This window comes from Dermochelys coriacea, chromosome 9 (genome assembly GCF_009764565.3).
Source record: "Dermochelys coriacea isolate rDerCor1 chromosome 9, rDerCor1.pri.v4, whole genome shotgun sequence".
NCBI classification, from domain to species: Eukaryota; Metazoa; Chordata; order Testudines; family Dermochelyidae; genus Dermochelys; species Dermochelys coriacea.
The window spans coordinates 7,427,007-7,442,454 of NC_050076.1; the positions used below are offsets into that span (position 1 = coordinate 7,427,007).

At 63.9% G+C, this 15,448-nt stretch overlaps 1 protein-coding gene across 1 annotated transcript; it reads left to right on the top strand.

The window, feature by feature from the left end:
- Nucleotides 1–6,418: 6,418 nt before the first annotated feature.
- On the top strand, nt 6,419–15,132 carry LOC119861309 (intestinal-type alkaline phosphatase-like). Its single transcript, XM_038416319.2, has 11 exons — nt 6,419–6,572; nt 9,338–9,454; nt 9,868–9,983; nt 10,605–10,779; nt 11,129–11,301; nt 11,858–11,992; nt 12,528–12,600; nt 12,806–12,940; nt 13,427–13,618; nt 14,145–14,261; nt 14,551–15,132. Exons 1-11 carry the CDS (start codon nt 6,503–6,505, stop codon nt 14,829–14,831), a joined length of 1,584 nt encoding a protein of 527 aa, XP_038272247.1. The 5' UTR covers nt 6,419–6,502; the 3' UTR covers nt 14,832–15,132.
- The last annotated feature ends 316 nt before the right edge of the window (nt 15,133–15,448 follow it).

Genomic DNA, 15,448 nt, shown 5'->3' on the forward strand with positions numbered 1-15,448 from the left:
CTAGGATCTCACCCTGACTAGACAGAGTTGCTACACCCTTTCCCAACCACACACTAGCAACAGGTAAAATACAAGCACCAGAATGGTCTGGTCTCTGGGATTTTACATCGACACTAACTGGATGCGACCTATTTACAGGGCCATTCTCCCGAGCAGACACAAACTTAGGACCATTCCCTTCCTGGGCTTTAGCTGAATCCAGAACCAACTCTGAGACAACTGCACTATTCTCAACCATCACAGGCTGAAAGGCCCCTTCTGTCTGCTCCACAGACAAAGAAGAGCCGGACACACTTTCTCCTTTCCCAGACACACAGCTCGGGATCTCAGTCCCCTGGTCCCAGCAGACAGGGCTGTTCACAGACAACTGCTTGGAGACCAGGAAGAAAAGGAGTACTTGTGGCACCTTAGAGACTAACAAATTTATTAGAGCATAAGCTTTCGTGAGCTATAGCTCACTTCATCGGATGCATTTGAGACCAGGGTAGCTCCCTCCACAGGCGAGTCAATACCCCTGACAGACACAGGCACATTTCCTTCCCTGTCCCAATTCTCCACCAGGTAACAGGTAAGGTGCAGGGACACTCGTCTTCCACTCTCCTCGCCTTCCCCAACTGCTGACTAGACAAAGCCATCAGCTCACAAGGCTTCCTAGGCTCATTCAAACTTTCCTTACCAAGCACCTTGCCACTCCCAACAGATCCCCTGCCCTGCCTGTGTCTCCCCCCACTCAGCTGGGGTCTCAGCTCCCACTGTGCTCAGTGCTGCCCTTGCTGTCCCAGTGGGGGTAGGCAGCGAGCTCCCTGCTTTCCTCACTGCATCAGAGCCAGCATGAGCCACCTCTCCAGTGTGCAAGGGGGCGGGGAGCATCTCTCTGTCCCACCCAGCCCCAGGGGTCTGGTTACAGGCAGACAGGTAGCCTGAGCCTAGCAGCTCCTCCCTGCTGCCAGCCAGGTCATCTGCATTTTCACTGACCATTTCCCTCTCTGACCATTGGTTCCCTGGATTCAAATTCAAACCCTTGGCAGTTACAGGAGCCGGGCCTGGATCCTGTCCCAAAGAGACACAGTCACCCCACAACAGAGTCTCACAGCTGATATCCTGGAGAACCCCAATGACCAGCCAGCCCCATCCCTCCTGGGTCTGCACAGGGATCTGGGCCATAGGCACGGTGAGGGGCTTCGTCCCTGGGACCCTCACCCAGCTCACCCAGCCCCTCAGCATCTGAGGCTGCACCACCAGGGGCCTGACAACAGTTCTCTCTGTCCCAGGATCTCGCCACCCCAGGAATGTCTCCCCATTGACCATCACCTTCCTCTCTCACTGGGGGTCCGAGGGGCCTGAGCCCAGGAGACTCCACACAGACATATACGTTGGGGGCAGGAGTGGGAGCCTGTCCATCTCCCCACCCATCTGGCTGACGGAGTCTATGGCCTTGGGACCCAGCAAGGGAGCTAGACACCGGGGCTGTTCCGCAGGGTCCAATTCATTCAAATCTCCAGCCTGCTCACAGGCAGTGCAGGGGGCATCCACATTCCCCCCTCCTTAACCAGGGGCAGCAATTTAGTATTGAGGTTCCCTGTGGAGCTGGCACCCCAGGGTCTATCCCCACTCACCCCTGGGAGGTCCCCTCTGCCTCTCCGCTCCACCACCACCAGTTCATGCTGCTGCTGCTTCTGCAGCTCTTTCTCCGGCTCTCGCTGTCTCTCACAGTCCTCTTGCTCTCTCGGACTCAGCTCCAATCCTATCCGTCTCCGATCCCCCGATGGGGAACCCGATCGTGAAGACCCCCGTCTGGTCGGGGACAGGAGTCTTGGGGATGCCTGGCTACTACTCCAGCTGCTCCCAGATCCTGCTATAGCCCCACTGGGGTCAGGAATCTGTTCCTTAGAGTGATCATCCTCCTCCAGCTGCACAATTAACTGTGCTTTGGTGAACTTTCCAATGCTCAACCCTCTCTTTCTGCACAGGGCTACAATGTCCTTCTTAAGGAGATGGTGACAGGCCATCACTCCGCTCTTCCCAAGTTGTTGTGGACTCACAGGCCTGTGTGCTCTCAGCTCCCCACGGTTTCCAGGGAGAACCCCTAGTGTGCCAGCCCTTCTCGAGGTCACCACCTCTTTGCCAGGGTCGAGCTGCAGACTCCTCCACCCCTCGGACTGCTCGCTGCAATCCCCAGGGGAACCCTGTTATTGCAAAAGTCCTTCTCTCTCCCAGGGCCAAGCCAGAGGCTCCTCCACCCCTGAGACTGCTCACCGCAGTCCCCAGGGGGACCCCATTACTGCACAGTCCTTCTCACTGGTCACACACTCCCAGGGGTTAACCCCGAAACCGCTCCTCTCTGAGCCTTCAGCACGCATGATCCTCATCAATCCCCCTTCGTTTTACTGCTCCCCAGTCACTTACTGCAGGAAGCACCATCCAGGGGGTGCAGTACATCCCACCTCTGCCACCAGTTGTCACGGAGTCCCCAGGCGATGCTCTGGAACTGCTCCCTACGAAGCCAGGCAGGACTCTGGGGAAGTTTCCTTCCTGGGAGCAGCCTGTCTGCAGGACACACAGCTCACAACTTCCCCCTTCCTGGGTCTGACCTCGGAGCATTCAGCATCCTCTGCCCCTCCATGCGCTTCCCACAGCGAGTCCGCCCAGGTGGGGTCCTGGGGAAGCCAGAGGGTCCTGCCCCCCAACTGCGCAGTCAGACGTGACTCTCAGCCAGCCAGTAAAACAGAAGGTTTATTAGACGACAGGAACAGGGTCTAACACAGAGCTTGTAGGTGCAGAGAACAGAACCCCTCAGCTGGGTCCATTTTGGGGGGCAGTGAGCCAGACAACCATATCTGCACTTCACTCCATATCCCCAGCCAGCCCCAAACTGAAACCCCCTCCAGCCCCTTCTCCTCTGGGCTTTGTCCCTTTCCCGGGCCAGGAGGGCACCTGATTCCTTTGTTCTCCAGCCCTTTAGCTCTCACCTTGCAGGAGGGAAGGCCCAGGCCATCAGTTGCCAGGAAACAGGATGCCCCATTCTCTGTGTCCAGACCCCTGCACACACCTGCCCTCTAGAGCTCTGCAACGATCATACACACTTATCCCACCACCTAGATACTTAAGACCTGCACAGAGGAAACTGAGGCACCCCCACAATATTCAGAGGAAACATTAAGAACAGTCCCGCTTCGTCACACAGGCACAGCAAGGCTCACAGCATCCTGGCTGTGTGGTACCACAACACTCCCGGCACCAGCTCCCCACGGCCCAGCAGCTGAGGGTCTGCTACCAGCGCCGGGTGTAGAGATGCCAGGTGTCCAGTTTTCGACTGGAATGTCCAGCTGAAAAGGGAAACTGGCAGCGTCTGGTCAGCATGGGTGACTGGGTAGCTGAAAGTCCGGTTGGCAACAGCGGGGCTGGCAGGGCTCCGTCTGCACGATTCCCGGGAAGCAGCAGCATGTCTCTCCAGCTCCTAGGCAGAGGGGTGACCAGAGGGGCTCCGCGCACTGCCCCCGCCTGCAGGTGCCGCCCTGAGCACCAGCTCCACAGCTCCCATTGGCCAGGAATGAGATAACCTGTCTGCCCCCCGTCACTCTGCTGTGCCCTGATTTCCTCACCACGGCCCCTCGCTCCAGGGATTGACCCCTGCCCTGCCCCGATTGGACAGGCGGGCGGGGTCTGCATCACCTCCTCCCAGCCCAGCTCTGCAGGCAGCAGATGAATCCTGGGGGGTGGGAAATTGAGCGATGGGGGGGGACACAGGTGGGGCAGGGGGCGGAGCCTTTGAGGACGAGGTTGGGCAGGGGTGTTTGCTTTTCAGGGATTAAAAAGTTGGCAGCCCTGGGCGGGGGCGGGCGTTACTTGGCCGGAATCCCCTCTGGCCGTTACAGCCCCCCCACCCCCTCCCCCCCTCCCCATGGCCCAGTCATGACCCCTCCCCATTTCTGTAAACGCCCTGGGCATGACCCATTAACGTGCTGCTCGGACCTCAGGGCGAGCGCTCGGCACAACAGGGAAGCTTTTGCCTTTGTTTGCTTGGGAAAGGGGCCATGTCGGGGGTGGGGACCGGGGGGGGGCCACCTCTTGATCTTGCCGATTGTGTGGTAAATGTAACCGCTGTGCGGCTGCCACGGCTCCTGTTCCCGCTGGCTCCTGGCTCCCTGCCCAGCTGGGGCTCAGGCTGCGGCCGTGCTTGGAGCGCTGGACCCATGTGGACGCAGCGTAAACTGGCCACGCTGCGCTTTGTGGCCGGGCGGCAGGACCATTGCCCCCAGGTGAAACCAGGACCCCAGTAATGGCCCAGCACTGCCAGTCGAGTGCTCTCTGTGCTAGAGGCTTCTGCCCACCCAGTGCTGCCAGTCAGGGATCACTGCCTCGCCCCCGCCCGGCGGGCCTGTGCCAGCACCAGCCTGGAGCCCAGCCCTGCCCGGCGGTGCCAGGGCTGTGTCTCAGCAAAGCCAGATTGCTGGGGTATGTGCCGTGGTGGAGGGCTCCCTGTGGGTAAGCGACAAGGCCCCTCCCCAGGGGGGGCGGCGGGGGTCTAACCCAGCAAGGGAGCAGCTGCCCTGAGTGCAGGCTACGGGGGCCGGCTGCGAACTCAGACCAGGGGCTCAGGGCGTTTGCGGTTTCCTCTGCTAGTCTGCGTGGATGGGTTTGGTGAGTCTCAGCTCAGCGCTGGGGTGGGCAGGCGTCTCCCACCCTCCACCTTCAGCAACGCTCACCCCCAGCCTGCCTGCTATTCCCCAGCTGGGTCCCCACACGCCGGAGGCGCCCCTCACTCCTGACCCGCAGCCCCCCCCGGCTCTGTGGACACCGTGACACAGTACACCGTCCATGGGCACCCATCTGCCAGCCACGGTCCCTGGCCCCTGTGATGTCTGGCCATTTCTCCTGCCTCCTGGGGCGGGCAGCCCACCAGCTCTGCGGCCTGTGAGTGCCAGAGGTTGCCCCCCACCCGCCCCCTTGGGCTTCAGAGGCGGGAGACGCTGCTTGAAGTGTGGAATTATTCCCGGGGGGGGGAGGAGGCCCAGCGCAGGGCTCTCCCTTCCCTGCCCTCAGCGCACATTACTCTCAGCAGGGGAGGGGGCATCTCTGAGCTGCTGAGACCACCCCAGCCCCGGAGTGAGTCCCCCCCACTCCTGCAAGCCTGGGGGGTGGCCCCCCACTGGAGCTGCCCCCACTAGGTCTGCAGGGAGGGGGGCAATTAGAGGTGCAGGAAGGGTCAGGGGTGCCTTCTTCATCCGCAACCCCTCCCACCCCAACTTCCAAAACCAGCTGCCAGGGGAATATGAACCTCTCGGCCGAAATCAACGGTCAGCGGCTAACAGCTGCTCTGGGCCCAAGCCCCTGCGACAATCATACCTACGGGTGTGGGGGCAGGGGCAGGGTGGGCGTAGGAGTGGAGGTGAGGATGCAGGCAGGGTGGGCAAAGGGGTGGGGGCACAGTAGGGTGTATGCAGGGCTGGCACAGGGGTGGGGGTGCAGAAGGGAGGGGCAGGCGCAGGACAGCAGGGGCATGGGGATCTGAGCGGGGCTGAAGTGAGGATGCAGCTAGGGTGAGTGCGGACAGGGTGGGGGCAGGGCAGGGCGGGTGTGGGATGTGAGCAGGGCTGGCGTGAGGCGGCAGGCAGGGTGGGCCCAAGAGTGGGGGGCACAGGAGGACGGGGACCTGGACAAGGTGGGTGCAGGGTGGGTGCAGGCAAGGCAGGGGAGGGTGGGTGCAAGCAGGGCAGGGTGGGGGTTTGGGTAGGGTGGGGGTGGGGTTTTGGGGGTGGGCGGGTGCAGGCAGGGCAGGGTGGGGGTTTGGGTCGGGGGGGGCGTGGGCAGGAACGCAGGCAAGGCAGGCTAGGGGCGGGGCAGGGCTTGTTGCACATCCGCTAAGGAGCAGAGTGGGGTCCAAGGACCAGAGGGTGGGCCCTGCTGGTAACGCTGGCAGGGAAGTGATGATCTTGGCCATGGACCCATGCCCTGGCCACTGGACCCTGCGTCAGCCAGTTAATTTGGTTCCTCATGGCTGATAGGATTATCTGGAGACAAAAGGATGATAAGGCACACCCCCCCGCCCCCGCTTCCCTTTTTCCTCCCCCAGCAAATCCTGCTCCCCCTCCTCCCTCCTCATTAGCAATTATGCAAAGTGATGCCAATCTTGGTGCTGCCTTGATGCCAGCACCTAGCCTGGGCACAGGCTGGGGGATGCCTGGCCTTGAACCCCCAGCTCCACAGCAGCTGTGCCTTGCAGCTCCCTCCCCGGTGGGGAGGCTGGGCCGGTGCTGAGCCCATGATCTCTAATCGCTGCCTCCAGCAGGGCTGTGCCATGTGGGCGTGCCCCTCTGGCAGGGCCTCATGGCCTCAGGCTGGAAAGTTCCTCCGGGGCTGTGCCCACGTGTGCTAATGGGGTTAGGGAGCAAGTCTGGGTCCAAAGTCCCCTGGAGAACGGGGCTTATACTGCAGTCCTGGGCACAGCCTGTCACAGGCACCGCTCAGCTTCCCCACTGCTCCCCTCCTGCCTGTCCTTGCCATGCGGCTCCCTGCGCCCATCTTGCTCTGCCTCGGGGCCTGGCTGACCTATGCCGGTGCCGCCATCCCAGGTAAACCAGCCTCCCTTCCCCAGGGGGCGATTCCCCCAACACGCTAGGGCGTGGGTGTCTCCGGCCTGAGGCCTAGCACTGGGAGTGGTGGCGAGAAGGCGTGAGGTACCCGGCTGACGTGGCGTGCAGCTCAGCCAGGCTGTTCAGGGGAAGGATCAGCTGGCACAGCGCGCCACGGCTGGTTTGGGATCCCTGGGTGGGCACTGAGCTGGGGGCACTAACTCATCGCTCCAAGGCCCGTAGTGAGTCAAACCCCCACCTGACCCAAGCCCCTCGGGGGGGCTTAGCTGCCAGCGCATGGGCTGGGACTGGGGGAAGACGCAGGGACTCCCCAGTTCCGCGGCGCTGGGGACACGGGCGAGGGCGTTTGCTGCTGGCTGAGTGCGTCTCAGCAGTGTTTGCCATCACACAGCTCTCAAAGGGTTAACTGGGCTGGGGGTGAAGGGGGGATGGATTCACGTCCTGGGGGCGCCCTCCTCCATCCTGCTCTGCTGGGCACTGGGATTCTGCCCGCAGGGGAGGAGCCGTGTCACGGATCAACTGGGTCTGACCAGTCCCATGGGAACGTCCCCTGCCGTGAGCTGGACCCCAAGGACCCCCAGTTCCAGAGGGGCTCCACGACTCCAGAACTGGCCCTTTGGGGCCCAGTGCTCCATGGCTACCTGCAGGAAACCCAGCCCAGCCAGACCCTGTCCGACCTGTGCCTGCAGCAACACCGGCAGCCTTGTCAAACCGAGGTAGTTGTGTACCAGTCCCTGGGCACCCAGCCGCTGAGAGCCCTCAGGCTGGCACAGAGAAGCGAGGCTTAGAGGCAGGCAGTCCAGGCAGGGCAGCGCCAGGCCAGTGCGCCCTTGAGCCATGCTGCAGTCGAGGCCGTCTGGGCACTCGCTGGCTCCAGCCTGTTGCCCTTAGTCCTGGGGTGGAGTTGGTAGTGCAAAGGCTAGCTCGCAACCCAGCTGCCTGCCACCTTCCCCTTGGCTCGGCTTCCCAGCAGGGCAGTGCAGGAAGCGCCTGCCTCTGGGGTAGGGATTGCTAGGTGTGAACGTCCCGGCCGGTGGGGCTCCTCTCGACTTCGCCTCCATCGAGATGGGTCGGTTTCAGCCAGTCTTTAATGCCCCCTTCATGCATCCAAGCCAGCACCGTGGTGCATGTGCATGCACACACATACACACACACACACCCTGGCCCTGGAACAGCTGTTTAACCCTTCACTAGCACCACACAGCACTGCAAACACAGAGGGAAACTGAGGCACCCATAGGCATAAACATACTACCAATCTCCCACTTCGCCCCAGTATGAGGGGTCTAGCTGGCTCTGGGAGCCAGGCTTTAGGACACAGCAGCGCAGCCAGGGCTGCTCATGCACCAGCTGGTGGCGTCTAATGGTGCCACCTCAGATTTCTTGTAGGGCTCCTGCACCCTAGTCCCAGCTGCTGCCGTCCCCACAAGCTCCCCAGACAGTTCAGCCAGGCCCCCCTTCCAGCTGCTGGGTCCTTCCCCCACCTACCCGCCAGCTCTTCCCCTGGCCATGCACCCCAGACAGACCTCCCAGTTCCTGGAAACCCTCCTCCCAGCTCCTTAGCCAGGGACCCTGAACAAACTCCCAGCCCTAAAGGCTGAGATGTGCTGAGAGGGAGGCCCCCTCAGCCCCGCACCCTCCATCCCCTGGACCATTTGCCAAGGGCTGGACTGAGCTAAGCCCAAGCTGGCCCGGCCTGATTCCCACTGCCCGGCATTCGGTTTGGTGCCAAATTGGGGACAAAAAGTTAAAATCCCAGCATTGTCCAAGGAAATTCTGCAAAATGCGGCTCCAAGCCCAGCTTCATTTGGAGCCAGATCAACACTGAATGGCATTGTTGCGGCGCGGCACACTGCCTTCTGGGAGCTGAAGGTGTGGCGCTTGAGACCCCCATTCACTCTACGGGCCAGGTGCCCTGGGCAGATGACAACCCCCATGATGCACCATGCGGCTCCATCTGTGGGGCTCTGCATTGCATTGTGGGAGATGTAGTCCTCCCGGGACCCCAGCCCAGGGGAGTGAACAGGAGGCGGGGACTCCCGGAAAGCGACATGCCAGGGAAATGCAATTGACGTTCTATTGAACCACCTGGAAATTAACACAAAGCATCTCAGTTGGGCCGAACCGACCCGGCCCAAACAATCCGTGGGAAACGTCGGGGAAAAATCGAGATTTGTTTTTCCTCTGCAAAAACTGCCATTGCTGGTAGCAAATCATGCCAGTGTCCCGCCCAGCCAGAGGGCGGGGGCCTCCCCAGGGCACCATGGGTCCCGGGTACCACAACGGGATATGGTGAGGCGCCCCCAGCACTGTGAGCACTGCTGAGTTGGCCTGGCACCGTCATGCTCAGGAGCTGTCGTGGCCACTTCAGCACCTAAGGGCTCAGCATTCCTGTCTGGTTGTGAGCCCGGCGAGCCCAGGGCAGCTCGAGCCCAGCAGCCTAGCTGGCCCCTGCCCTGTGGAAATGCTGTGCTCCAGGGCCCCCCACCCGGCAGGGGGGAGCTGGCTCCTGGAGAGTGGGGGCTGCTGCTGCGTTCTGCAGGGAGGTGCCCCCCCCGCACCCCCAGCCCTGGCTCCCACGCTGGTTTGCAGCTGTTGCGTGGTTGTGCCCGGCTCGGTATGTGCCCTGGTGTAAGGGCCCCCTCGTGGGCTGGGCCATTCCTGACAGCCACAAGCAGTGGGTAAAGCCCTGTCTCTGACCTCCCTTCCCTGTCTCTGACCCTCCCCACTGTGTCTCCCCAAAGCGGAGGAGGAGAACCCCGCGTTCTGGAACCAGCAGGCAGCTGAGGCCATCAAAGCGACCCTCAAACTCCAGCCCATGAATTATCAGGCCAAGAACCTGATCCTCTTTCTCGGGGACGGTGAGTCGAAGCAACCCCCCCTGCCATCCCCACCAGCTGCCCTGCTGGGGGGGAAGGGGGACAGAGGAGGGCTTGGCTAGAGGGGCACCTCTGAGCTCCTCCCACTCCTTGCTGGGGTGTGGGAATCCAGCCGCCCCTTACCCCGGTCCAGGGGCGCTGGGTCACAGGTAGACGCAACCCCCCAGCCGGGCTCCCCTGGTGCGTGGGGTGACGGGCCTGGGTCATGGTTTGGTGCTCTGACGCAGCAGTGATGGCTCACGGGGGGGGGGCAGTGTCCTGTGACTGCACAGGGTGGGGTGCAGGCGCATGGATGGTGCTGGGACCGTCCCGGGGGGGCTGGGAAGTTACATAAGGGGAGGGGAGGCCTGTGATGGTGACCGGCTCTGATGGGCTCGGTATCTCTCCCCGCCCAGGAATGGGGGTCCCGACCATCACCGCCACACGGATCCTCAAGGGGCAGCTGCAGGGGAAGCTGGGCCCCGAGACGCCGCTTGCCATGGACGCCTTCCCCTACGTGGCGCTCTCCAAGGTGCTGTCTTCACCCTCGGGCGCTGCCTGTCACCCTGGAGTTGCAGCCACCGCCCCGCCTGGTGCTGCCAGGGCCTCGGGCATGGACGCCCCAGCAGGGAGTGATGCATAGCTCTGGCTTGGGCACCACGGGCCGCTCCTGCTGGGAGAGACCCCAGGGCCCCTGCTGCTCGGTAGGACTGGGCAGGGTGCAGCCCTCCCAGCCCAGGGCCCCTTGCCCCGCTCACTGGTGAAAGGCTGGGGCAGACCCTGGGGGCCGGGGAGCAGGGTGGCTGTGGAGAGGTTGGGAGGGGATTCCCAAATCCACTCCCAGTCGGAGGGGTGGAGGCTGATTTTCTGGGTCCTGCATGGGGCAATTGTCTCCCTGCAAGGCTGGGGCAGGGAAGGGACAGGATGCATTGGTAAGAGGGACCCCCACAGCCAAGTCGGCCAAGACCCCACAGCTGGGCCACCCGAGACCCCCACAGCCAGGTGGGCTGGGAGCACTTTCCCATACCACATGGCCCATGGGCCCCCCAAGTGCCCTGAGAAGTACTAAGCCCAGGTCTGGGGGTGGGGATGGGAGGCCCCCTCTCTGTCCCCTGGAACCCCTCGTCTGACGGCTCTCCCATGGGCTTTGCAGACCTACAACGTGGACCGGCAGGTGCCGGACAGCGCGGGCACAGCCACGGCCTACCTGTGCGGGGTGAAGGCCAACTACCAGACCATCGGGGTGAGCGCTGCGGCCAGGTACTCCCAGTGCAACACCACGCTGGGCAACGAGGTCATATCCGTGCTGCAGAGAGCCCAGCGAGCAGGTAAGGGGCCGGGTGTGGCGGGCAGGGAGCCAGCGGGCTCCAGCAGCCTGGGGGATGCGGGGCTGCAGCGCTGGTGCTGCTCAGAGGCTGCTGACAGACCCGTGGGCACGGCACACACGGCAGGAGTTGTTCCCGGCTCAGCACCAGCCGGGATCCCCCAGCTGTGGCAGCAGGGAGGGTCTGGGTTCGAGTCCTGGCTGCGGTGCCAGGCAGTGGGTTAGCCCACCTGCGACAGGGCTGGCAGATGGGCTGGGTATCTCCAGGGCCTGGCCTCCCGGGTGCAGCCGTGTCTGAGGGACGGTACAGGGGGCGGGAGGTTAGCACTCAGTGTCCAGCCGTTCTCTGGCAGGGAAGTCGGTGGGGATCGTGACCACAACGCGGGTGCAGCACGCCTCCCCCGCGGGGAACTACGCCCACGTGGTGAACAGGGACTGGTATGCCGATGCCAGCATGCCAGCTGCTGCCCTGCAGGGGAACTGCAGGGACATCGCCTGGCAGCTTGTCCACAACGTCAACCTCACTGTGAGTCGCTGCGCCCCATGGGCATCGCTGGACAACTGCTGCCCCACACAGCCTCCCCCTGCCCACTCAGCAATGCAGCGTGTGCCCACCTGGGCCTGGTTCCTGAGGGGAGATGTAGCTGGCTGGTTCCCCACCTCTGTCCCATGTGCCCGCCACGGGCAGGATGGAGGAAAGGAGACAGCCAGGCCGAGAGCCCCAGCCATGCCACAGGGGAGTCCCCGGCCAGCTTCTTCCTCCCTGGGATTTTTCTCTCTGTGCTGCCCACTCTCCATGCAAGGGGCCAAGAAACAGCCCAGGCATGGGGCCTGAGCTCCCCTCGGCCCCACACATGGGCGTCCCCCCTGGGCAAGGGAAAGGCAGGGTGTCTGTGAGCTCCCTCCCTCCGGCTACACCCAGCTGTCAGCCCCAGACACCGGTCAGGTCACGTGGGGAACCTCAGAGGGGACTCTGGCTGGTGTGGGGCGGGGCAGAAGACGAGGGGCTTTGCCCGCTCAGCCCTCGCCCAGGGGTTAGAGAGGCTGGTGAAATGTGCTGTCTCTGTCCATCTCCCGGCCAGGTGATCCTGGGGGGTGGGCGGAAGTACATGACCCCTGTGGGGACCCCGGACCCCGAGTACCCCAGCAACATCACCCAGAATGGGATCCGCAAAGACAACAGCGACCTCATCTCCAAGTGGCTGGAGTCTAAGCAGGTGACTGGTGTGTCAGGGCCGGGATTCAGCCGGGGTGCTGGTTGCCTTCGTGAGGCTGGGGTTGGTCATCACAGTTCGCTCCCCACATTGGGCAGCAGCTCAGATCGGTGCAGCAGTGCGCATCTTCCTGGAGGGGCAGGCTGGGACCTGGCTGGGGAGGCAGGCCCCCTGGGGCACGCTGGGTGCAGGTGGAAGGTCTGGGCAGGGCCCGGCTGGGCATGCAGGGCCCTCTGGGTGCAGGGCCGGTGGGTGTAGGCGTAAGGGTTGGGCAGGGCTCCCCCGGGTGCAGGGCTGGTGGGTGCAGACATGAGGGCTGGACAGGGGCCAGGCTGGCGATGCAGGGCTCCCCCAGGTGCAGAGCTGGTGGGTGTAAACGGGAGGGCTGGGCAGGGGCCAGGCTCCCCCGGATGCAGGGCTAGTGGGTGCAGACAGGAGGGCTGGGCAGGGCCAGGCTGGTGATGTGCATGTGCTGGGATGGTGGCACACGCAGTCCTGCCTGGGCACCTATTGACCAGCTCTTGGGTTCATTCCTTAGGGCGCCAGGTACGTGTGGAACAGGAGGGACCTGCTCAGGGCTGCCAGTGACCTGTCCGTGATGCACCTGATGGGTAATGGGCCCCAAATTCTCCCCCTTCGCCCGCCACCCCACCAGAGCAGCCTCTTCCCCCTCCTCTGGCTGCTCAGAGTGGCATGTCTGGCTCCCCCTTCACGTGGCCCCTCCCAGCCCCCATGGCCACTGGCAGCCTGGTTCCCCAGGGCGTTTTGGCCCCGCTTCCAGCGCGTGCCCCCATCTCGTCTCTGTTCCCCCTTCAGGCCTCTTTGAGCCTGGCGACATGAAGTACAACCTCCTGCGGAACTCGACCCTGGACCCGTCCCTCACCGAGATGACGGAGGCAGCCATCAAAATCCTCAGCAGGAACCCCCGGGGCTTCTACCTCTTTGTGGAAGATAAGTGGGGCTTGGGGCAGGCCAGGGGGTGCAGCTGTCCCAGCCCAGATGGCTGCACTCAGGGGCTGCAGGGGCCCAGGGCTCGGTGTTCCCCGCGCTCCCCAGCCTGGGCTCATGGCAGGGTGAGCAGGTGGGAGGGGTGTCCAGGAGCTGCCCATGTTCCTCAGAGGGGACCTGGTGTCCCGGGTTGAGGGGCAGGAGCACTGGGTGACTGTGGCACCTGCCTGGGCCCCCCAGGCCATGGGAGCCCCCCGCAGCCCATCACCGTGCGCTCTGGTCACACTGAGGAGCCAGACCCTGCTTGGGTAGTGCAGAGGGAGAGGTCTTGCCGCAGCCTGAGGGGGCTGGAGCCTGCCCATCCCCACCCTTAGGGGTTGCTCTCCACAGGTGCCTCTTACAGGCCGAATCACCCCAGTGTGATTGTACAGCGGGGGGGGACCTGGATTCGAGGCCCCCAAGACAACCCCCTGCCCGGTCTCTCTCCACGAGGCAGGATTGACCACGGGCACCATGATGGCATCGCCCAGCGGGCGCTGACGGAAGCCGTGGAGTTCGACCGCGCCATCCAGAGGGCGGGCGAGCTGACGAAGGAAAACGAGACCCTCTCCGTGGTGACGGCCGACCACTCGCACGTCTTCAGCTTCGGCGGCTACACGCTGCGTGGCAGCTCCATCTTCGGTACAACAGGGCTTGGGAGGGCTGGGTCTCACCAGGACACCGGGGCTTTGGGCCCACAAGTCCCCTGGCCTCTTGGATGGGCCGAGGCTGCTCCTGCTCCTCGCTGTGGGGTGCAAGCTGGAGGCTCCTGCTCTCTGCACAGTGGGCCATGGGTTCGAGCTCTGCTTGCGGCACAGCTGAGGGCAGGTACCCGGGCGGCTGAGGGATATGGGTCAGCTGAGGCCTCTGCCCCATGGAGGCCGTTGGCAGAGCAGGGATTGGGCCTAGGAGCCCCTTGGAGCTGGGATGCCCATGTTGCCCCTGCCCAGAGACCTGCAGGACTGTGGAGTGGCAGATCCACCTGCTCTGGTCTGTGGCTGCCCCTGTGCCCAGCCCGCTGCTGGCTGCGCTGCCCTTTGCGGGGTATTGCCCGACACCCTGGGTAGCCTGTGCTGTCCTGGGGACCTTCCAGCGCCGGGTGGCTTAATGCCGCTCCGGGACGCCCCGGCTTGGGCCCAATCTCTCACTCAGCTGCCCCTCCCCACAGGCTTGGCTCCCAGAATGGCCTTGGACAAGAAGTCGTACACGTCCATCCTCTACGGAAACGGGCCCGGCTACTCGATCGCTGCCGCGGGCCGGCCCAACGTCAGCAGCTCCGAGAGCAGTAAGGGGCCCCGCCCTGGCGTGGGAGGGGGATGCTGGTAGGAGAGCTGAAGGGGGGGGTGAGTGTGGGGACAGAGCCAGACTTCACCCCCCTGTGCCCAGCACAGAGCTGTTGTTTCCAGCTATGACCCCGGTGCTGCTGCCAGCCGGTGGCACTGACCGTACAGCACGGGCAGGCCTGGGCTCTGCCCAGATATCAGTGACCTCCCCCCGCCCCGCAGGGAGCAGGAAATCGGGGGGGGGGGCCAGTGGATCGTGGGGCCCTTACGCTCTGTTTGCCCCTCCCCCAGAAGAGAACGGGTACCGGCAGCAGGCAGCCGTGCCCCTGGCCTCGGAAACGCACGGCGGTGAGGACGTGGCCATCATGGCCAAGGGGCCCATGGCCCACCTCTTCCACGGGGTGCAGGAGCAGACCTACGTCGCCCACGTCATGGCCTACGCCGCCTGCCTGGAGCCCTACACGGAGTGTCCGCAGCCCAGCCCGGGCTCCGGCCAGGGGAACTCTGCCCACGCCAGCACCAGCCTCCTGCCCCTCCTGCTGGGCTCCCTCCTCCTGCCACTGCTCAACTAGCCCCCTCCCCCCGCCCAGGAGAGAGCCCGCGCCCCGTGGGACTGTAGCGCCCCACGCGGCCCCCCACGCCTGCCGCGCTGGGCTGCTGGCTGCAGCCACAAGAGGGCGCCAGCCCACCCGCTCCCTGCATGGGTGGGGGTGGGGGGTTTCTGTGTGAGTGGCACCAAAGCCCTGGGCAGGGGGAGCGGGCAGCCGACCCCACCCGCCTGGGCTGTGGGGCCCCAGCACTTGGACACCAGCTGTCGGGGGGCTTACAGCCCGGGGAGGGGGGATTGCTGCCTGCTTTGAACAAAGAGATTCCAATGACTAAATGGCCTGCTGCTTTCTGAGTGGAAGAAATGGGGGGGGAAGGGGTGGGCACTGCAGGGGGTGCAGTGTGTGTGGAGGGGAGAGGGACTCCAGGCAGCTTCTGTCCAGGGGGCGCTGTGGGGGGCAATGGACTCCAAGGAGTGCTGTGAGGGGGTTGTAAGCTCCAAGGGGTACTGGGGGGCTGAGGGCGGATAGACTCTGGGGGCACGCTGTGTCGGGGGGCGGCGGACTTCAGGGGATGCTCTGTGGAGGGGGGATGGACTAAGGGTCGCTGTGGGGGAGGGATGGACTCCAGGGGGCGCTGTGTG